The sequence below is a fragment of the Solanum stenotomum genome, chromosome 12 (genome assembly GCF_019186545.1).
Source record: "Solanum stenotomum isolate F172 chromosome 12, ASM1918654v1, whole genome shotgun sequence".
Taxonomy (NCBI): domain Eukaryota; kingdom Viridiplantae; phylum Streptophyta; class Magnoliopsida; order Solanales; family Solanaceae; genus Solanum; species Solanum stenotomum.
Window position 1 is genome coordinate 50342123 of NC_064293.1, and position 23802 is coordinate 50365924.

The 23802-nt window shown below is 35.8% G+C and overlaps 1 protein-coding gene across 1 annotated transcript; it reads right to left on the minus strand.

Annotated features, from left to right (window-relative positions):
* Window positions 1–1210: 1210 nt before the first annotated feature.
* LOC125848905 (histone-lysine N-methyltransferase, H3 lysine-9 specific SUVH4) lies at window positions 1211–23802 on the minus strand. The gene is made up of 15 exons (XM_049528869.1): window positions 23203–23802; window positions 22992–23057; window positions 22711–22770; window positions 21827–21878; window positions 20004–20116; window positions 18920–19096; window positions 15701–15799; window positions 14982–15080; window positions 6972–7021; window positions 6809–6897; window positions 4443–4602; window positions 3156–3261; window positions 2876–3058; window positions 2375–2605; window positions 1211–1489 (listed from the first exon to the last, which is right to left on the minus strand). The coding sequence occupies exons 1-15, from the start codon at window positions 23623–23625 to the stop codon at window positions 1376–1378; spliced, it is 2022 nt and encodes a 673-aa protein (XP_049384826.1). The 5' UTR covers window positions 23626–23802; the 3' UTR covers window positions 1211–1375.

A 23802-nucleotide genomic window follows, 5' to 3' on the forward strand; every position in this document is an offset into this window, starting at 1 on the left:
AACAAAGTAATTAATTGAGAGTATAATAGTTTAAAAAAATTGTTTTTTCTTGATTTGTCAAAATGAACAAGTAATTAGGGACAACTATAAAAAGAAAAATGAACAAGTAATTAGGGACAACTATAAANCACTTCATTTACTACTCCTTATATTCCTAATTACTTGTCTACTTTTGAATTGACACACTTATTAAGAAGAAAATTTTACCATTTTACCCTTATTAATTATGAAGTAGATGAATTAAAAACTTAAGATTTTAAAAAAGTTCTACCTTTAACAAAGTAATTAATTGAGAGTATAATAGTTAAAAAAAATTGTTTTTTCTTGATTTGTCAAAATGGACAAGTAATTAGGAACAACTATAAAAAGAAAAATGGACAAGTAATTAGGGAAAACTATAAAAAGAAAAATGGACAAGTAATTAGGGACAACTATAAAAAGAAAAATGGATAAGTAATTAGGGACAACTATAAAAAGAAAAATGGACAAATAATTAGGGACAACTATAAAAAAAAAATGGACAAGTAATTAGGGACAACTATAAAAAGAAAAATGGACAAGTAATTAGAGACAGAGGAAATATTTATTATTTACTAGAAAAAGTAAAAAAACAAACATATTTATTAGAATAATAATTTCCATTTTGTCCGCTGGAGGTATATTCACATTCCCAGTGGACCTACTAACTGGAGTGCGCTGACAAGGGAGAGAATCACGATGACAGCTTTACAGTAAGTGTGGAAGATTTCTACATGGACTTTCTCAGTCTCATGAAGAACCCATCCATCATCACAGTCCAATTTTCAGACCTACACCAAGCAGGGCGTTAACCAACAATTCCTAAATAGGTTAATAACAACTAATTCAAAATGGAAATGCAAATCAAACTAGTAAGGTCGAATATTTTTCCTATCTGTGAAAGTTAGTACAACATGAGGAAGTCAAAGTTCCCAACAGTTGACTATTGTTGTTACAAAGGTAAGCACTAGTCTTAACGCAGTAGCTAAGTAACATCCAAATACAACTCATTTACCGGCCTCACTTTTAGAGGAATAACTATAAACGCAATGGCCATGTGTAACAAAGCACAAGATAAGGAATAACTATCTCATCGCGTCTCTTCAGATTAGGTGATGGATAACACAGACACACATCTTTGTACTATAACATATATTTAACAAAAGCACGCACATTCACAATGAATGTGAAATCAAATTAACAAGTTCGTTTTCTCATTGGGCAATACAATATATTACACTTGGAGCCAATTTCCCAACGATAGTACACACTACACACAAGTGCAGATGATGAGAAATCAGCATATAGAAACCCAAAAAATATGTAATTGTGTGCTAAGGAATGGTTACATAACCCATCAAAACAAGCGTTTACGACAGTCAGCAGCACCACAGTAGCAAGCCATTTGTTTAACCTTCCCCTCACGATCCATAACACTATCCAGAACATAGCCATAATCATACGTGAGTTCCTACAGGTAAACCATAAACAAATCAATGAACAATTTAATAGTATAAAGACTGCTTCATACTGCTTTTCATACTATAGTACTGCTTAATAAGGGATAAAAGTCCAGCCTCTCCAGGTATTTAGGGGTCATTTGGTTGGGAACTAGTTATCCCAAGATTAACTATCATGGGGTTAGTTATCCTGGGATAACTTATCCCATCACTATGCTATAAATGGTGGGATAAGTTATTCCGAACGTGTCAACTAAACAACACATCTAAATTTTATCCTAGGACTATTTATATCCCTCACACCAAACGAGCCTTAGGGTCAGGCAAAATCTGAATCATACAATCAAACGTGACTACTGCCCAAATACTTACCAACAAGTACACAACACCTCAAAAAAAAAAAAAAAGTAAACAAGTACACCGTAATAAGCAATTTTTCTAGCTTGCTGATTGGTCAAAAGTCAAAACAGCTTGCTATAAGCTACAGCTCTTAGTGAGGAGTAAACTAGTTTTGAAGCCACAGCTTCCAATAAAAGAGAGCAGTGAGACAATTTAATAATCTTGATGCACAAACTGGTTGGAAATTGATTGTGCACATTATTCAACTTCAAGATATAGGGCAAACTGATGACATAAATTTTGAAGGGCATTCGGCAGCATCAGTATAACCTTTAGAAAAGCTGCAGAACATATTCTCACTGTTCCCTCTCCAAAAAATCTCTCATATAACCCTTTAGTATCTTTTACATGTCCCACGATTCTTGAACACAATCTTCTTATCATAACCCCACTTTCCATAACGGACCCTAAGTTAATCACTGTTATCCAATTAGAAACAAATAGAACAAATTTTATCAAGTTCATTGAACACACAAGGAGTAAGATTTAGCAGAAACCTGCAAAGGTGGTATGTTGTCAGCTGCCATTAGCACCACTCTTGCCAAACCAATGTCATGATGGGTGCTTAACACACATTGAACAAATAAATTAGGTTGACAACTATGATTAATAAACCTCGCAACATTGCCAACAGAGACTGCATCAATGCAATATTCTGGCCCTCCGTCTGACGTCTTCTCAGCATCGTTGTGCCAGTATCCCGGCAAAGAAACCTCACCCAACCGTCTCTGCAGAAGAACATAAGAAAATGAAGTGAATAAGAAAACAAAACCAAACAAAAGAACCAAAGCCAAATGGGAGAATAGTGCTATTGTCATGATGCCTGATCTCAGGGAAAACTGCAACAGCCAAAAATATCAGAGAGTATGAAAGCTGGATGATTTCTACACGACTAAATCTTATATCAAGTCCAGGGAATATAGTAGTTTTGGAAACACACCCTTTGGCTAATCCTAGAAAAAATGTAAATGACATAAGAGAAATATCTGAACACTTGCCTCCCTCCCATCGAGCCCTTTCATTGTTTGCAAGCAATCAATGTCAAAAACATAGTTGTTATCTGCTGCAGGATCAATCTGATCTGTCTTCTTCAAAAGACCAGTGTATTCACAGATGGTTGCACCAGAAGGAATATAATCCCATGATCTCACACCCCAGCCCTTGTTTGGAGTACGAAAAACCTGCTCCAATTGACAAAGAAACAGCCATAGAAATGAATACACAGCACTCTTCTGTATAGAAAAATCTGAAATCTGGTTAATAGACAAGTAAAATAACCTCAAGCCGATATCTCAGTCCTTTCTGAGAAGTGCGGTTGACACAAGCAGGTCCGCATCCACAATTCGGACCACATTCAAAAACAACAGCCTTTGGCTCAATAAGTCTACAAAGAAAAATATACTGAAAATAAAAGGCATGTTGAAAGAATTCCACTGCAAGGCAACTGCAAACAGAATATTAATAAACTCTCAGCTTTGCTGTAAAGTACCAGACAAAGCTCAAAGCACTTGTCACATGTTGAAAGAATTCCACTGCATTGCATTATGATATCTCATATAACTACACTGAACTAACGAGCAAGAAAGTGTCTTGCAGTTATAACTTATAAGACGAACCAAACAGGTATCAGATAAGGGAAAGACATATAAAAGGCAACTCGAAATATTCTTTGTTCTATTCATCAGAAATATTTAATAGCAGGGAGCAAGGGACCATAAAATGCATTTATAATAAGCCAGTGGCAATGATACACGTGCCTTAGAATCTTGGTAACTGCACTACCTGCTATGAGAAACTTCCGCAAAGCGGTAAACATGTTTTGCACCTAGCTTCAGAGTTTATAGAAACATAATAATGGTCCGTATAACCTAAAACCCACAAAAAAATCATCATGAGAGAACAGTGAGGTTATAAAAATTCTTGGTACTCTCTACTGCCTACAATGAATACCCTGATAAAACCACCTTCCTCATTTTTCTCAGTTAGTCAACTGAGGACTTCCAACACAAATGGAAAATGGAGCAGCTAAACGAGGTACCCTAGCTAAATCCCCTAGAAATCCCAAGAGAGCTGAAAATATTTATTCTTATTAAAATTAAGGACAGACAAAAAGCAGAAAAGAAGGAGCACTATTATATGTGAAAAGGGTGATCAAAATGTAAATATCATAAAGAATTAAACATGTAGCATGAAGGCCTAGACAATCATGCCTTACAGTAGGCAATTGTTGTTAGCATGATTGGACAGATTCTAAATATCTGTACATATCTATGTTATAACTCTAAATATTTGTGTAATGATGATAGGAGATAGCATAGATTAATGTAGCATATTTTCAGAGATATTTAGGATATATAGCAGATTTTTAGGCATGTAAACCAGAATTCTTTCTATTTAATGGAAGAACTCTCATTTGACAGAACTCATTTCAGCAAAATTGACAATTGTGTGCAAGTAAACATGTCAGATTAGAAACACAAGTGGATGTTAGACACCGAGGTAAATGAAATTCATCTATAATTTAACCTAACATACTCTGACAAAGGATTGAAATACTGCACTCACCTTCCACCATCTTTATGAACATAGGGAAATTCAGAACCATTGAGTTTAGCACAAGAACAAACTCTTGGATCAAGACATGAACCATGACAGTTGCATCCTGTGGGAGCTGAAGGGAACTTTATACCTTTGGCACATATGATATCCCTGCTATAAGTCAAACCTGAATGTTGTGTAAAGTTTTAACATCAAAAAGATAGGCACAAATGGATATGAGCTATACTTCGCATTGGCAAGATGTTTACAGGCACAAACTTATTGGTATCTCCACTAACCCTCCCATTTCCATTAGAAATCGTGTGTTAAACATTCATGACACTTAGAATCAGGGAAAGCTAAATATCAGAACACAAAAACATATTAAACGAGTTACTGCAGAAATTGATAAAGCTTAAAGAATTCCTGCAGTAGGTAAGATGAAGATAGAACAATGCATAATTATACCACACAGTAGTGTATGAAAAAAGTGCAACAGGGATCCTTCAAGTATCAAAAACCAATCTGCTATGATCACAATTCAACACTAAAAAATACTTAGAACCTTAATTTAAAAATAATTACAATACCTCTATCCCAAGCTAGTTGTTGTCAGCTATATAAATCCTCAATATATCTATTCCGTGAAATATAATTCATGAAACCTAATATCTATTTATAATTTTTCAAGTTCTTAACATTCCCCTTCAAGTTGGAGTGCACAAAATGCATGCTATAAGTTGCCACAGATATAGTCAATTTTAAAGCCACAATATGACTTGTAACAATGCCTATCAATTGGTCATTTGAGTTCAAGAAACCCGTCACAAGGCACCCAGATTCAATCTTTCGTCGAATAAAATGACAGTCAACTTCTTATCCTTTGTTCTTTCCAGAACCACTCGATTTGAAGTAACATGTATTACCCCTTGATTGTAAAATTTGAATTTCATGGGTAATAGAATGAGGAGTTCGATCTTTTGAATCTGGTGAAGGCGGAACTCTAGTTCCATTAATTTGAACCACCATTTTCTTTTAGAAAAAAAGAAATTGTTGTTACTTTTGAGTGAGCATGAGAAGAAAAGATGATATCTTGGAAAGAGAATAGTCTAAGGAGTCCACCCATCTCATTACCCATCACTGTGGGGCTTTTGTCATTCTTCAACACCCCACATCACGCCCAGTGCCTAGCATTTGGTGTGTGGGCAATTTTAATTTTAGGGGCCTAACATTGGGTGAGACGGATCCTGCTCTGATACCATGTAAACTTACGTCTTAGGCCTAACTCAAACCTCAAAAGCTAGCTCAAAGGGAGGACGATTGTCCAAGTCTTATAAGGAGTCTACCCATCTCATTAACCATCAATGTGAAACTTTTAGGAGCAGGAAGAAAAATTTCTCAGAATACGAATCCAAACACTTGGCTCTAATGAAAATTCAAAAACAAATGTCGCGTAGAAAGTATCAAAGCTGGTCTCCAAAGAGATAGTGGCATCTTAAAATTCCAGAGAGATGAGCAAACCAACTTCCAGAGAGGAGATGTGTTAGAAACTGAAGGGAAGATGAAAAGAAAAACAATTCGTAAAAGTTTTTTTCCTGCGTCCAGTCACACACAATTATAGGGATTCTGAACCTTTTCCTCTATATACAAGGAATGGGTTCTTTCCATATTAATAATTCCTCTCTTAACAATATTTTTAGCAAAATGTGCATGAAAACAGAGGGATATGAAGGTCTTTCGAGATAACTTCCTTCAATGGATTAAGAACTCTAATCATTTGGACAAATAACAAAATAATAAAAAGTTAGGATGATGGGGATGATGTTGTTTTTAAGACGGACCTTTCCAGCCGTCTTAAAACAGGCATGTATAAGGATGACAATTTTGACCCCATACAGGCAGTGAGTTTTAGGAAGGAAGATTGTATTTGTGTAGGAGAAAGACCACGACAGTTTGTGGGAAGGGGGGGGGGGGGGGGGGGGNTATATATAATACAATGATTGCTTACCCTTAACTCTCAAATTAAGTATTTAGAACAGTATCATAGTTTTTAATGAGAAAACGTGGCTTTTCACAAAGTTCAGCCAGTCATCTATATAAGTTGGATTATCATGAATGCTCAGAAAATACACAAATAAGTAATTCATCCACCAATATAAAATTTAAGATATATATCAAGTCACACATTGTCAAGCTGATGCATCTCAACTTCCCTGTTATATCTTCTCCACTATCTTATCTCAGATCAAGCTAAAAGTTAATAGTAAAGACAAGTCCAAATTTTCAATAGTCACAAAATCATTTCGCACATTAACATGAAAGATCTTGCACATGTGGAAGGAAGAATCGAGAAAGCCATCAGAATAGCACAATATCAAGACATAGGTACTTGCCTGACGGTGCTACCGGTGGATCATCAACTAAATTAGTTGCGGGAATGGGAATATCCTCCAGTCCACCAGAAATGTCCTCACATACCAACCTATATACAGAAAAAGTAAGAGTCTGCCCTATTTAAATTCAATTCAGATAATTAATCAGTTGTATTCTATTTACCCTCGTATTTCAGAAATAGAGTTGGGAATACAGCCTCGAGTAAAATGTACCTGCATATGACAGAAGTAAATTAATATGACAAGTTGAAATTTGATCAGTTGAAGGCAAGTAAGTGACTGAAGGTGCAACAACAACAACATAACCAATGAAATCCCACAAGTAGGTCTACAAAAGGTAGAGTGTACACCTTACCCCTACCGCATAGAGGTAGAGAGGCTATTTACGGAAGACCCTCGGCTCAAGACAATATGAAAAAGGACATACAAAAGTAAAGAAGACATAGCAAATAACACAGAGTGCATTGCATAGCTTTCAAGGAAAAGAAACAATAGAAATAGGAAAATATTGCAATAACTAACACACGATAAAAAAAGTAGTAAAAGAAAACGAGGGACAAGCAACTACGGGAATATGGCTATTAATATTGCGATGAAAGGAAACGAGGGACAAGTAACGATAAAGCATTTTCGAAAATAATATTGTTGCTTTCAAAGATATAATTACACAAGTTAACAATAAGTGATTTTCGAAAATACTTTATCGTTACTTTGTAACAAACGATCAAACTACGCATTGATTTTATACACATGCTACAGTGTCTACACCGATGTGTGCATCTTGTAATTCTTATACTGACTTGTACTATGCAATTTTTCATAACTCCTGATTTGTGACATTAGTTCTTGGGGGTTGTGTCTAATAGTCTGGTTTGAATTTGGCTTAGTAGAATCTATTTTATATTACCTTGTAAGTTATATTATGATTCGTTCGTTTGATGGATTATGTTAGGTGCCAACAAGGCTTAGATGGGATTTGGGTCATGACATAGATAATACAACGTACATAGGGCATGTTTGGAAAGTCACCCTATAATTGTATTTGGTGTAATTGAGTGAAATTACACTATTTGTCATGTTTGGTTGTTCATGGAAATATCTGGTAATTGAATGTAATTGGGCAGTGTATAATTACGCTCTTCAATTCACAAGGAAGAGGCTATAAATTGCTGGTAATTAGATAGTGTAATTACAAGTTGATTACTTTTTATTTTTATTATTCTAAGATTTTTTAATTTATATTTCATTTCCTTGTTGTTCTCAACCTTTACTTCATGTGATTCCATGCAATTTTTCATATTATCTAAAAAAAATCATCAGTATATTTTTGTTATTATTCTAATTTTTAAATTAAAGTAGAATTCATTGTTGAATAAAATTATGTACTTACGTTTTTTTTTTCTTTTAAATCATATTTATGTATGTTATGTTGAAATTTGACATAAGAGTATTATGTTAAATTATTTGTTTTGAATTTAGAACTTAAGTAATATTTTCAATTTCATTTGTTTTAGACTCGATATTTTACATTGCAACCTATTTTTTTAAATAAAACTTGATAGATTATCTTTTTTGTCAAATGTTTGATAATTTTATGACATTATATTTATAATATTAATCTTTTTGTCATACATGCAGTTCATGATGTTCATAGAAATTTTGCACTTTTAGTCTTTATGATTAATTGAATTAAAAGATACAAAATTGTGAAATATAAATCAATTATTTTTATAAAAATATTAGTTAAGAACATATGTTTATTAATTGATATACTTTCAAAAGACAATATATATATCTGAAAATTCAATTTAATATCATTTATAAAGGCTCTTATTTGTCTAATATGAATTTTTAATTTAAAAAATTAATTTTTATTTTTAAAATTAAATATAACCTTATTATTACACTTGTGCAACCAAACAGTACACTAGTAATTACACTGTGGCAAACAAATAGGTCAGCGTAATTACTAAGTTGTGTATTTACTACCCTAGTAATTATACAATTCCAATTACCTGGTGTCTTTCCAGACAGACCACTAGTGTAATACCACAGGTGGTACCGAGGAAGAGTAGGATACACGCAAGCCATACACCTACCTTCGTGTGTAGAGTGGTTGTTTCCAATATATACCAAAATTGGCAACACATCATTTGGTTTGTTTCTCCAAAGTTGCCAAAACAAGTGTGCCTAAGACTTCGGAAAATCAACTAGGAGAAAATATATTCTTTTTCCTCCTAATTAGAAGAAAATCACTAGTTTGCCGCCTACCATGAATTCAAAAACTATGTGAAAGCTTCAAATTTGGAAGGAATTGTACCTTTAGAAGTGACACATAGATAATGTAAAACAAGTGGACGACCTAGAGAAGAAAGACTGACAAGAATAAATAGCTTGAACTTTCCATATTGCAAACTCAAGAAATATAGGTATCTGGTCATCAGTGAAATTACAAATTTGAATCTACTTTCAAGAAGCAGACATTCAATTTTTTTAGAGAGAGAAAGGTAACTTAATATTCACAAACACAAGCTCATCATCCCAAAAATGATGAGACTGATCAGTTACACCCCTTTTGGGCAATGCAAAAAGCATACACACTAAACCATGGTTCTTTACAATTTTCCTATTAAATCCACAAAAAGTTCTATATCCCCCACCATATCCTGTTTACACCAAAAATAGAGTAAGCTAAGGCAATTCATCTTGATTTTTTGGATGCTGTTACTATTGTCTTCAACACATCATAAATTCCTTTCCTTCCATAAAGTCCACCAAATGCATGCTGGATCAGTTCCCCCACCAGTCCTCCTCCTTTCTTCTTTTCTCAATCTCCTTCCAGCTCAGCAGCAACCCTTTAGTGGTCTTTGGCATTACCCAACACACACCCAAAATACATAAGAACATGTTCCACAGATTTACTGTTGTTTTGCAGTGTAAAAAACAGATGTCCATTGACCTCAGCCTCTTGATCACACATAAAACACCTTGAGCAAATTTGTCTACGTTTTCTCTGTAAAACTTCATGTGTAAGGCATGCTCTCCTACATACCAACCAGGCAAAGCAAGAAACTTTCAGGGGGGGTTTAATCTTCCAGATTAATTTCCAAGGCCATAAATGATCTTGTGCTTGAGGTACATTATTCCTCCAGTAACATGACTTTACAGTGAATATTCCTTTGCTATGGAGCTTCCAACATACCTTATTTGGAACCTCAGGGATATCTGGGAAGGTGCTAAGAAGTTGGAGCAAGTTTGCAATTCTGACTATCTCCCAATCATATGTTGACTCCACACCTGAGATATAGTGGTTTTGTCTTGTTGACTAAGAATGAATAAATAAGGAAACTAAGCCAAAAGGCTCTCATACCCTATCCAGTTTTCTCTCCAGGTCAATTTTCATTCCAATCCCTACCTTGAGATAGGTGTTGACCTTGAATTAAGGCCATAATCTTCTAATGGTTTTCCATACACTGCAACCGAAAACCCCTAGAGCTTCTTCAGTGGTCCAATGACTCATTTGGCCATATTTTTCTATAATAATTCTCATCCAGAGAGATGTGTCTTCATTGCAAAATCTGCACAACCACTTCTGTACTAAGCATGAATTTTGCAGCCGGAGTTTCTTGATGCCTAATCCCCCTTGTTTCATGTTGAGGGTTACAACTTCCCATTTCACCAGATTATAGCCTTTGTTCTCCCTGTTCCCATTCCAAAGGGAAGTCCTTCTGAGTTGGTTGATTTTCTTTACTACACATTTTGGGAAAGGAAACAGACTCATCATATATGGTGGCAGGGCATCTAGCACAGATTTCACTGGAGTCAACCTTCCTCCCAGAGATAGATACTGGCTCTTCAACCTAGCCAACCTTTTGTCACATCTCTCAAACACTTCACCAATACTTCCAACTCCTTATTCTTTGCCCCCAATAGCATTCCTAGATACTTTGTGGGCAAAGATCCAATTTGACATCCCAAATTATTAGCTAGCAACTCCATGTTGCCTACTAGGTTGACTGGGTATAGAAAGCTCTTTTGTCAGTTAACATGCAGGCCTAAAATAGCTACAAAGATGGTAAGGATTGCCTGAATATGCCTGATCTAAAGAACATCAGCTTCACAAAAAATAAGGGAGTCACCTGCATATAGCAAGTGAGTAACTACCAACTCATCATATCTATTCCCTTGTATCCGTGCCTTGAACCCCTTTAACCAACCATTGATATTGGCCTTTCAGAATATATGATTGAGTCCTTCCATAGCTAGAAGGAAAAGGAAGGGTGAAAGAGGGTCAATTGGAAATTCTTGTTAAACATTCTAATTGGAAATTCATAAGCCTTTATAATGTCTACTTTGCAAAGAAAACCTGAGGCTTTTTGTTTTGTCTGAGAACAGCTCATTTGCCAAAAGGTGAAGACTCCATGATTTGTCTACCTGTTAGAAAGGCCATTTGATGAGCAGACACTAATTTCCCAATAACAGTTTTCAGCCTCTCAATGATAATCTTGGAGATTATCTTATAAACCCCTCTAATCAAACTTATGAGCCTGAAGTCCTTCAAGTCTTCCGCTCCTGCTTTTTTGGGATTAAAGCAATGAATGTGGCATTAAAGGATTTTTCAAAAACTTCTTTCTAGTGGAAATCTTGAATTGTCAACATCAGGTCTTTCTTAAATGTTCCCCAACAAGTTTCCATCTCGTCCCAGGGCTTTGTCCCCATCACATAGTTTAAGGCCACACAAGACCTCAGTTTTTGAGAAAGGTCTGAGGAGCCACTCTTGTTCCTCCAAGGTTATTGTTGGACAATCCAGGAGTTGGAAGGTGGGTCTCCAATTTTCAGATTCCGAGTACAGTTTCTTGCAAAACTCTATCATAGTTGATTTCATATCTTCAGGTTTGTCTATCTCCTCCCCTCTGACAATCAGTTTGTCAATTGTGTTATACCTTCTGTGTGTGTTGTTGCCATTCTTTGGAAAAACTTGGTGTAATTATCCCTTGCTTCAACCACAAGATTCTGGATTTGTCTCCACCTAGATTCTTCATTCTTGGCCTAGTTTCTACAATTCCACTATTCTAGTTACCCTAACCATCCTTTCATCTTCAGTTAATTCTCTGCTTTCCTGAGCTAGATCAATCTCTGGCAGTTTTTCTAACAAACTAATTTTCTTATTGATCAATTCACTGAAGGTACTTTTACTTCATTCCTTGAGTTTCTGCTTCAACATTCTTAGCTTGACATTAAGTCTGTAATCTGGACAGCCTTCAACTACAAACTTATTCCACCAACTATGTATCAGCTCATTGAAACCTTCAACACCAACTTTGAACTTGAAGTTTGATTTCTTCTTTTCCCAGTTACCATTCCCTAGCATCACAAGGCAGTAATCAGATGTTATTCTAGGAAAAAAAATTTGGAAATTTTCTTCCCAATCCATGGTAAAAAGGAACCTGTCAAGGTTGCATTCGGGTGGTTAATACCTCTAAACAAAGTGAATTTCCCTCCAATTAAGTGAGTATCATGTAATTCCATGTCTTCTATCCAGTTAGAGAAATCGGACATAACATTGGTAATTCTGTTGCATCCTCTTCTCTCTTCCATTTTTCTGTTGGTGTTAAAAGTCTCCACCAGTAACCTATGGACCATCACAGAGTTGCCTGACTGCTGCCAATTCCTCCCACCAGAGAAGTTTCTCATCCCTAGTATGAGGTGCATAAACCACACTGAAAAACCAAGTGAAAGAGTTCTGGATGGATTTGAACTCATAGGTGACAGAGTACTGACCCACTTCTATCAGGCTTTCATCCCATACTCTACTATCCCACATTATAAGTATCCCCCTCTACTACTTTCAGCTTCCATATACCCGCATCTCATCCATCTACAGGACCACAATTGTTTGGCAATTTCCTCAATATTTTTATTCACCTTTGTTTCTTGAAGACAATAAATATCAACCTTCCAGAAAAAGATAGTTAATCAGGATTCTGGTATTCTTGTTGTTGAGCCCCTTTACATTCCAAGTAATTATTTTTAAAGATTGTTTATCAGGATTCTAGTATTCTTGTTATTGAGCCCCTTACATTCCAAGTAATTATTTTTACTTTCATTTGCAAGCTAAGCTTAAATTCCTCCCCCTGTTCCTACCTCCTTCCACTCCTTCATTAATACTAGACTTCAGATTTTTTAACTCATTCTTCGCAATTCATCTGCTCTTAGGCGTTCCACTGTTCTTCTCCAGCCCCTCTTTATCCAGTTCAGATTTTCTCTTGTCAATCTTCATGAGCAACGCTAAAGTTTCTTTTTTGAAACATTCAAAAGCCATCCCATACGTGTTACTTAACTCGAGGATATGTGAATTGACCCGGTTCGATGCTTCTGTCTCAATCTTTGCTTGGAAATTCGGAGCTTGGGTGTTCACTGGTTCAGCTTCAAAGATTTGTTGCATTTGCAGGTTCGAGTTTGTGTGATTCGACTCGCAATTGCTATCTTCGAGATCTTTCCCTTTGCTTATATGGTATTATCGATAGCCTTAGGGTGATCCGTAATAGCCCTAGATTGCTTGAATACATTCTCTTCCCCGAGCCTTAAATCGACTTCTCCAATAACCTTGTGGCCTTAGAATATTCTGTGTTGCTTTCCCAGTTTCTGAAGGTCTCTAAAAAATTAACAGCCAAGTCTTTTAACTCTAGCATGTGATCTATGTCTGTCTAGATCAGAGCCCACGCTTTTACCCTTTGGGTATGACCTAGATACCTGTTGGATAATAGCTCCCCNTTCCTCTCTTCTCTAATGGAGATTTTTGCTGGGAGTTCTGACCACAACTACATGGAGAAAATGATGCCAGTGTTTTGGATGGACGCCTCTTTTGGGATTTCTGTTCCATCTCCTTTAACTCTAATCTTTGCCCATTTGAGGTGATTTCATAACTGCATCTCTTCCTCAGTTTCGATCCATCCTCCACAGCAATCTCCAATGGCTTTAAAGACTTTCTGTGACCAGAGGTGTAACGGTAAATCCAGTATCCTTACCCATGTGGAACTGTTACTGTTATCCTTTTCCAGGATTACTCTTGTCGTGATCCACCATCTCAATCGGAGTATCACTTTGTTCCAGATCCAATCCCCTGAGATCACTTGCTCCGCCGTTGTCTTACCTGCGAATTCGAACAAGAAATTACCATTCCACATCTCATAGATGTTCAATCCATGCGCTTGTTTCCAAGTTTTATTGGCCCACCTCCTGATTTCATTCAGTGAAGGTGACATTTTTTCCGACACTTCAAAGCTACCCACCAGACTTCTATGCAACACTTCACTTTGTGTACAAGAACTGTCATCAATGCAAATAGGTCCCCCCCTTCATTAGTGCTGGTTTGGTATTTACCACACCTCCTTCCTTGTTCCTTCATTTAATGCTCTTCAGAGTCTCTGATATGGGAAGTTGTTTTCAACTAGTCTGTACTTCACTCTGTTTTCTTCCATCTTTTGAGAGAGAATGAATCTCCTTACTTTGTCCGCTATGATATCCCAACCAGAATTGCAGGTCAGCTGTGGGATGATGATAACTGATCTCCTTCTGCCACTGACATTTATCAAGCTGATGTATCCACCATAATTGTTGAAATTTCTCGCACAAAAAAATTCTGCTAATGGCTCTGTTCTCTTCCATCTTCTGACTACTTTTCCTTTTCCTTTCGACGTCTATGGAAGAACTTGGACAATCCAGTCCATCAATTTCTTGCTAAAAGATGTTCTTGTGATTGCTTTCCTACTCCTTTTTGTCCATTCATACCAATCCCCTGTCGTCCCTATGATTCTCTCGATGTCGAAGGACTTAAAACCTAACGCGAAGTAAAAACAGTCTTCCATAATGAAGAAAAGAGGGTTTTGCAGGAGAAAGAAAGTAGATGTTAATGGTGGTTTCCGGTGATCAGAAGGACCACCGGAGTGAAAAAGAAGGTTTTTGGAAAGGTTCAAGTCATGCCTCAACAATCATGCCTGAGAGCATTTTCACAAGTAGGGTATTTATGTTATTCATTGTTTTGTAGTCTCCCAAACTCCAAGAAAATCTCAGAGTGCAAAGAAGACACTTAGTAATCGGGGACAGGAACAAAAATTCAAATTAATCCATAAGATACCACTGCAAAAGAAGTCAAGTTAAAAAGGAAAGAAACCTGGTTGGTGGTCAACACAGGTTGTCCTTCAATACGCTTTAATCGAAACTTATAAACCGTGAATCCAGAAATACCCTTCTCCGCCCAGTAATTTACAACCTGCAAAAGAAAACTAAACAACTGTAATGCATGACTGCATCAATGCTTTAACATTTGCACAGCACCCAAAATCTACACCACCACAATTTAAAGAAAGTAAAAAAATTGACTTCCACAAACAGCAGAAGGTTGAAAAGTGATATCACTGATAATTCTTTTACTTCTTTTCATCACTTCTCTTTTTCAAATTGATGGCCATATAACCCATTTAGAGAAATATCTGATATATTGGTCAGGACTGCATAATCAAACATGTTATAGTCAGAATCCACATCTGACCTGACTAAATGGCCCAATATCATGAGATTAAGCATATAAACCACTCAAAATCCTAAATCACCTACACCAACACATCCATATGTTGACTGAATGTTGCTTCCATTTTCTCTTCTATCTTTGGTTCCTGCTAGCAACAGCAGTTTAAGTACATACTATTACTATCTCTTAAATGACCCATTTAAGCAAGCCCAATAAATAGAACAAAGATGGGAAGCTGAATGACAAACTGCATATCAACAGATAGAAATATGACTCAACTTTAACAAACACAGTCAGCATTTACATATTTCATAAAGAATTTATTTTGGGATTCAAAGATGAAGAAAAACAATATTGATTACCTTATACAAGCCATCATAGGTATAAACCTTTCCAACGTAACTATTTACACACCGATGTCCACGTGTAACCCTTACAGGTACAGATTGCTCCATACAGTTCTGCAAACAGAGAGCAAGAAATGTAGATTCAACAACTTGACCACTCTTAAGGAATAAGGACTTAAGAAAACTAATGAGCACAACTATATGTGCAAAACTAAACGCCATTGGTTGTGAAGGTTTTTCAGCAGAAAGAAATATAGGAAAGTGCCAAGAAAAAACAATCAAGTCCTTAAAAGTAGGGGGTGGCATAAAAAAAGACAGACGTAGCCAAATAAGTGGGTGTTTGGCCATGAAAACCAAAAAAATCACTTTATTTGGAATTTTTGAAGTTGAAGATGTGTTTGGCCATACTTTTTGCAAAGAATATTTAGAATTTGAAATTACTTTTTCTAAATATGATTTATACCCCCAATTTTTTATAAAGTAGAAAAATCACTCAACTTGACTAATTCACCAGAAACATAAAATCAAATTTGCTCTAAGATTAAATTCTCATATACGAGCTATTACATACTATTGCAAATATGTTTTCACTTTATTTGAAATTTTTGAAGTTGGAGTAGTATTTGGTTATAAATTTTGCAAATAATATTTGTTTGTTTGAGTGTACTTTTCCTATAAAAAAACATGAAACATGATTAAAATATGAAATATAATTGAAATGGGTTATTATTATAAAAGTAAAAAATTTAGGCTACAATTTGACAAAGAAAAATACAGTAAAATTGAAAAAAGTGAAAGTGAAAAAAGTGTAATCAAGGTTTTGGGTGTTTTCCAAATACAACTTCAAGTTGTATTTGGAATTTTCATGAACAAACGCTGTTTTTTGAATAAAGTGAAATAATTGTCTGGAAAAAGTGAAAATTTATCATGGCCAAACGGGTATCAATTTTGATTTTGAAAAGTTCGGTCTTCGGTACAGTTTTTGGTTATGAAGTTTTAATATATAGGTGTATCGGTTCAGCCGAAATACCGAACTATTGTAATTACAGTCGCTGTATATTGAGTTTTATAGTCCAAAGGGCTTTAGTTGCAGTATATTAGGTAAGATGCTAATGTCTGTAGATCTCTTATTCAAAAAGTTGATGCAAATTAGAAGTTCAGCCAACTTTTAGATAGAAAATAGACCAGTTTTTTTTTTTTTGATTTGCACCGGGTGTCCGAGTCTCTTTGAGCCCCGACTAATCCCGGGGGTGCACAGGCCCTCGGCAAGGAGTTTCCCGCAAGTGCACCACGGTTAATTCAGGTTTTACCCAGTCCGATGGCCCTCAGAAATTGTTTGCACCTAGTGGGTTTCGAACTTGAGACCTTGAAAGGGAGCAAACCCCAAGGCTCAAGTCAATTGCCAACAGGCCAACCCCTGAGGGTTGAAAATAGACCAGTTTTTCAAGCAGAAAAATAGTCTAATATACCAAGATCATACCGAAGAGCTGAACCCATACTGAACAATATAAACCAAACCTAACTAACTTTGGATTGGTATTTGATATATACCATTGAAAAACCGAAAATCGAAGTACTGAATGCCCACCCCTACTAGAAATCTGTAACTTTATCCGCAAAACACCACAGCAGGAACACTATGAACAGATAGAACAATAAGTGTTACTATATAAATCACTTCAACAAAGCACCAATTTGACCAATTGATCATTATCATATTTTAATCACACCTCGAAGTCAATATTTTTGCCAACTCAAGGTGGAAAAGAAAAACCAACTTGAGTTGCTTATCAAAAAATATCAGAACAAGATCACCAAAATCTCACCAGAAAAGGTGCTGCTTAAAAAACATTTCCAAGCTTTGTATTTTATCTTTGGCTTATTTGTTATCCTTGACATTAATTCAAAAACAATATACTTCCCTAATTCGAACTTATGTTTTCTTTCTCAGTGAAACAACCCAACAAAAAATCTCATCAAATACATAATTTAGAACTGAGCATCTTTCTAACTGCTTATTTAGGTAAATATCACTTTTCCACTCATCCCCACAATTCTTCGTTGTTAGACAAACAAATTGAAAGCAAAGGAAACACATTAATCCTGTTCGAAAAACAAAAAGGTAGAAGCACATCAAGCGGTTGATAATTGACCTATTAAAAGAAAGTTATACTAATAGATTTTATAACAAAACTGTGTCTATCACTATTACTAAAGCGAAAGAAATAAAAGCAGAGTGACATTTCCTATTTCCCCTACTAAACACATGCAAGGACTCACACAGTGTAGGAAGACTCAGTTCACCTGAGAACGACATGCCCCTTTCTTTTTTTTTGATTTGCACCGGGTGTCCGAGTCTCTTTGAGCCCCGACTAATTCCGGGGGTGCACAGGCCCTCGGCAAGGAGTTTCCCGCAAGTGCACCACGGTTAATTCAGGTTTTACCCAGTCCGATGGCCCTCAGAAATTGTTTGCACCTAGTGGGTTTCGAACTTGAGACCTTGAAAGGGAGCAAACCCCAAGGCTCAAGTCAATTGCCAGCAGGCCAACCCCTGAGGGTTTAAACTTTCTTCAATTTTGAGTGACCCATTTTGATTTCTAGATCCATTCAAATATTTCTCATAGTTCGATGAAGATAATGTGAATATTATAGTGAATTTTCTTCTTTAAAGTTATTTAAAAAAATGTTGAATAGTGAAGAAGAAGAAAAGAAAGTTTTAATGCTCATCCATAAGAAAAGAAAGTTTTAATGCTCTTCTTTACAAGTCTCCCTTATGCTTGAGAAAGCACAAAGAAGAGAGGATAAAATGAATCTTTCTTTTAATGCTCATCCATAAGAGTTACTGCCTTTTCTGCGGTTTTAAAGAACAGGTATTTGTCTTATAGAACGGATTAAGATGTTAAATCTGACTTGTATAAACATAGTAGAGGAAAAAATTAAGGTAATGGTTGTTAGCAAAATCAGCTAGATAAAGAAACAACACATCTAGGTTTATAGTTTGGATAGTATTATGTAATTGCATTCTTGAGAGTTGTCAAATTTCTATAGAAATGGAACTGTATCAAACATTTGGAGAATCCTAAATAAAAACAGTCTCATGAACTGGGACAAAGGGAGTGTTAGCTAACCTATCACACATTGAAAACAGAAAATAATATATTCAATTCAGAATAAGAGGTGTTAATAAAAATAAAAAACAAACCGTAGTTGCAAAGAAAGAAGAAAAAAGCAAACCTTAAGCCCTAAATTACCCCGTTCCATGACTTGATCCTTTATTTGGCGCTTGTTACCAAGAAGATCATTTCCACCTTGACCAGTATAGACCACTTCTTCATAGTTATCCTGGTCGTCTTCATACTGTCCCGATACGACAATTGATACCGCAAGGGGCAAACTGTAGCCTTTGTACTCCTAATGATGTGAAGGGATCATATATATTAAGTTAACAAAACAAAAAGGAGAGAAAGAAAAATGTAGAAGACATTCGGGAAAATATAGTGTAATAGGGTAGAGAAGACATGTATAAGCCTCCAGACAAAAGAACTGCCTTCAGCAGCTCATGAGTGTACATTAACAACAAAAGCAATACCCATAGATACTTCACACGTGAGGGTCAATAAGAGTTCAGTATCATTTTATTATCATCAAATATAGACAATGAACTGAATTTCCTATAATAACTTAAGTCGTGAGCAATCAAAAATAATCCAATGCACCAAAAGAAAACCTTTCACATCGAAGGGTTATACGAGTAAATAGTTAATTACTTCATTTTATCACTTTCCACAGTTGATTCTCGTTGAAACTTAAGAACCATATCTGTAGGGAATAGTTCAATGCACTTTTTTTTGATAAAGGTAACTAGTTCAATGCACTTCACTATGACTAGTTCAATGCACTTCACTATGACTGTTCAAAGTAAAGACTAGGAAAATGAACAGCAAAATGTCTAATGAAAAGATTAAGATTTCTAGATGTCTTTACTGTAACAATAAACTAGGCCGTAATGGAATGTGCACATGAAGGATCAAAGTTTCCCTAACAACAAACCAGATAATATGCATCCTTCATGATACAACTTATTTTCTTCCTTTGAGGCACAAGTAACATCCTTTGAAAATGTTTGTTTCTAGATAACTCCCATAAATGTCAAAAGTAAAAATGGTATTCTCTTGATATTTGAAGGAAATGAATTAGAAAAAATAACAAGCAAAACATCATTCACTATTCTAGGTTGAGCAAGGAAGAATTCGTAATTCAAGATTGAAATTATTTTAGCTAGTCAACTGTTACTCAAACTCAAATGCCAACGATATACCCCTTTTTTCCCTGCAGATTGGCCAACACAATCAATGCCGTTTAGCCAATGGTTATGGAATCCCACAACGACCATCTCAGCACGCGAAAAGAACTGATGACCAACATCAATGCCTGCCACAAGAAACTCAAAACTAAAACTCACTAACAGATACAGCCACCCCAAAACATATTTTAACTGCAGAACATACCATTAAACCATATAGATTGACTGGATTTTCAAATGTAAAGGACAAGAACAAACGCTAATGTCGTACAGGCTTACTAGAAGTTAAATGACGCATAAGTTAAAGATCTAATCTCTAGACGTGTTCTATTAGAAACTTGTTGGTCCACCATCATCAAAGTTTTCATCTTCTAGAGCCAAAGTATGCCACATATGTATACATTTGGTCAAAATGCAAACATTTATTTTTTTGAAAATCAGATAGTTAATCAGTTTCCATTGCATTTTCTGCAAAAGAAAAAGGTTATATGCTGCGTAAAAAAATCTTAAAATCACATTATCAAACTAAGAAATTCCCTCTTCGTATTCACTGGACAGGTTTGACTCAAACGCAAGAAATTATAACTGTTTAATACATGTAGAGATAACATGTTGGAACCATGAAATCTGAGAGAGAGATGAAGAGAACTTTTTTTTTATTTTCCTTTTGATATGGTAAACTTCATGACTTCAAACACTTAAGCCAAGAGTGTAATATAGTAGTAATTACAAATACATGTGTAAACAAAATACATAGAAGATGACGGTGACCTATTTACTAAGCAACATCTATCTTGACTTTCAACAATCTCCCTTAAACTCAAGTTGTTCAAATTCGAGGTAACAAAGTATTTTGAGTTATCAAATAAAAAATAAAATCAGTTTACTGCAAAAAGGTTAACAGATTGACACATGATGACTATAGATAGAAAAATATTTACTCAATAAAAATACACACAATAGTGTGGTTGCTGTCGGAACAGTGACATGTCAGTGGACATTTATGAGGCACTGACAAATTGCTAATTTGAACAGTGGGTGTGTAGCTGAACAGTAACATGATGCTAAATAGAAAGTAGAGTGATGTTGTATACAACTAATACCAACTAGTTAATGGATAATGTGTCATTAAACAGACAAATGCACTGACGTGACACTAACTGACCATAGCATGTGTTTGCCGAACAACGGCTGTTTACTGACCAGACAGACTAAAGAAGTGGTCAAACAAGATGAAAAACAGGGTTGCATCCATGAAAGTTGAAAAGGGGAAAGAGGCATTATCACCATGATAATCACTGAAAATAAACACAGTTACATCGGCTTACAGGCTTAGTTACCAAGAGAAAAACAAAGTTGCCATTAGAATAATTGCCAAAAAATATTATTGATGAAAACACAATAATGATGCAGCAGAAATAATCACCAAAAAACAAAAGACTCGGGAAAACTATAAGAGAAGAAAAAATACTAAGCAAAAGGGCAATCATTGTTAGACAAAGCTACTTAAGTCTCAACTGATATCATAGTCTTTTAATACATGTGAAAATCCAAGTGAGAGAAGGAGAAACTGAGAGAACTAATTATCTTCTTTAGGTTGCATTGATAAGAGTACAAGAGGTGCACATATCTTTTCTATACGGGGTAAATGTATCTAAACTTTTTCCAAGGAAAAGGTCAGCAAATTGAAATTCCAATCCACTTAGCTTATAGAAGCAAGAAGTGGTTTTCCTAAGAAAAGCAAATGGAGGTTTATATAATTCACAGTCATACACAAATACCCATCATTTGATAAATCAATCATATCACGAGACATATAACAAGAGTAGACAATCAACCTGGAAGGGAGCCAATTCTCTCACGATTCAAAACCTCCTTTTCTGATATCATCTGCAAGTTTTTCTCATTAAGAATCAATAGTACGAAAGTAGACTTACTCCAAAAGACTCAAATTTTGACAAACATGTGAAGCAAATAGAATACAACTTCTTGCACAATAATTAAATCACTTCATTACTATAACAAACAAAAGATGATTGGTAACACTAGAGATAAGTGATGGAAGCTGTACCAATGCTTCCATAGACTCAATCGTGGTTTACAATTATAGCTTTTATACATGTTTGGTTCTTTTTATTTCCTTTTTAGAATCAAGTAGTTTCAAGTCACTGATCTTAATAAAAAAGAAACATCATTTATCCAACTGTTTGTTCCAATTCAAAATGATAAACAAGGTTCAGTTTTACCGCTATTCTCATTACTTTTCTACTCTTCCTAGACAAATTTACCCTAAGACCACTACAAAAGCATACATGGGTGATATATCTACTTGGATTCTTTTCCTAAATAAAAGTCACCCTATTGTATTTGATCTATCACGCTAATCAATCAGGAGGAGTGGCAGTCAATCTCGTCACCCTATTGTATTTGATCTATCATGCTAATAAATCAGGAGGAGTGGCAATCAATCTCAGGGGATTGATCTGATAACGTAATTAAAAGAGACATAGTTTGGCCCTTTCCCCATCTACCAGTAGATACCAATAGTAGCGTAGACTACCAAATTTCCACTGAAAATGTCAGAGTTATTGATGAATCTCTACATTATTTTGGTCTAGCTCTAGCACACAAGTACATGGATCTGGTAAAAAGCATTCAAGTTGGTATAACATGTTATAGGATTATTAACACAGCCAATGTGGACTTATGAAGAAATACATGCCTTAGAAATCGCCTTTAGATCAGGCCGCTTGGAACTGCGTTTGCCATCATCTTCGGCTTCCTGCACAAATGTGTTACCAACCTAAATACGTTAAGGGCTGCCAAGTTTTGCATAGCTTACATAAATCAAAATGAGCAATAAAAGGCCAAACCACCTAAACAAACTTAGGCGTAAGGAGAGAATAAAGTGATACTGAAATTGGAAGTTGATATATGTTTCATGGTTCTAACAACCAAATGTACTTTTCTAGTTTAACTCATCACAGGAGGGAGAGGGCTGACCTTAGATTTTGAATTTTTCTTTGTTTTTTGATCTGCTTGGGCTCTTCCACATCTTATTTCCTCTTCCTAACCACGGTCAACAAGAGAGAAAATCATTACTATCATGTACACACATGACAGAGATACGCTTTAAAACTGAACCCTCTCTTGTCTTATGAAATGTCTGCTTGCGGAAATTATCGGGAAAAATGAAATGGGAAATTGAGGAAACCTGAACGAAATGGAGATAATGCTTGTTAAATCTCCGTATAGTCTCTGTCACCCTGGCATGCGAACTTTTCTCAGTCCCGTTCCCGCTAAGGTGGGGATTCAGAGAGGTTTCGGGAACAGGATGATCGGTACAGTTATTTGGCGCAGCAACATTGGTTATAGTGACGTCATCGCTATCAACAGTGGAAACTGTGACGTCATTATTAGGAGCTTGAGCTTGTGAGGAAGTAACAACCTTGCTCTTCTTATAAACCTTGGGCTTCTTCTCAAGAACTGAGTCGTCATTGGAGCGGCACCGTACTCTCTGACGCTCACGCTGAGCTTCCTGCTCACTCTTCAAATTTTTTATTCTCGCACTGCAACGTCTCGGGACCATCGCATCATTGACAGGATCGGAAAGCTCGGCAACGCATGGAACCACCATCTTTGAATGGAATAAGAAGCTTAACTTTCTTTTGAATTTGTAGGGTTTAAGTACGAGCTGGGAGAGACTGATACGCCAAAATATAGGAAAGAGAGAAATGAGAGAGTGAAAGGCGAAATTAGCGAGGCGGGCTTCAAAAATCACCTCTTTTTTTTGTTCTCGATAGTCGTGAGACGC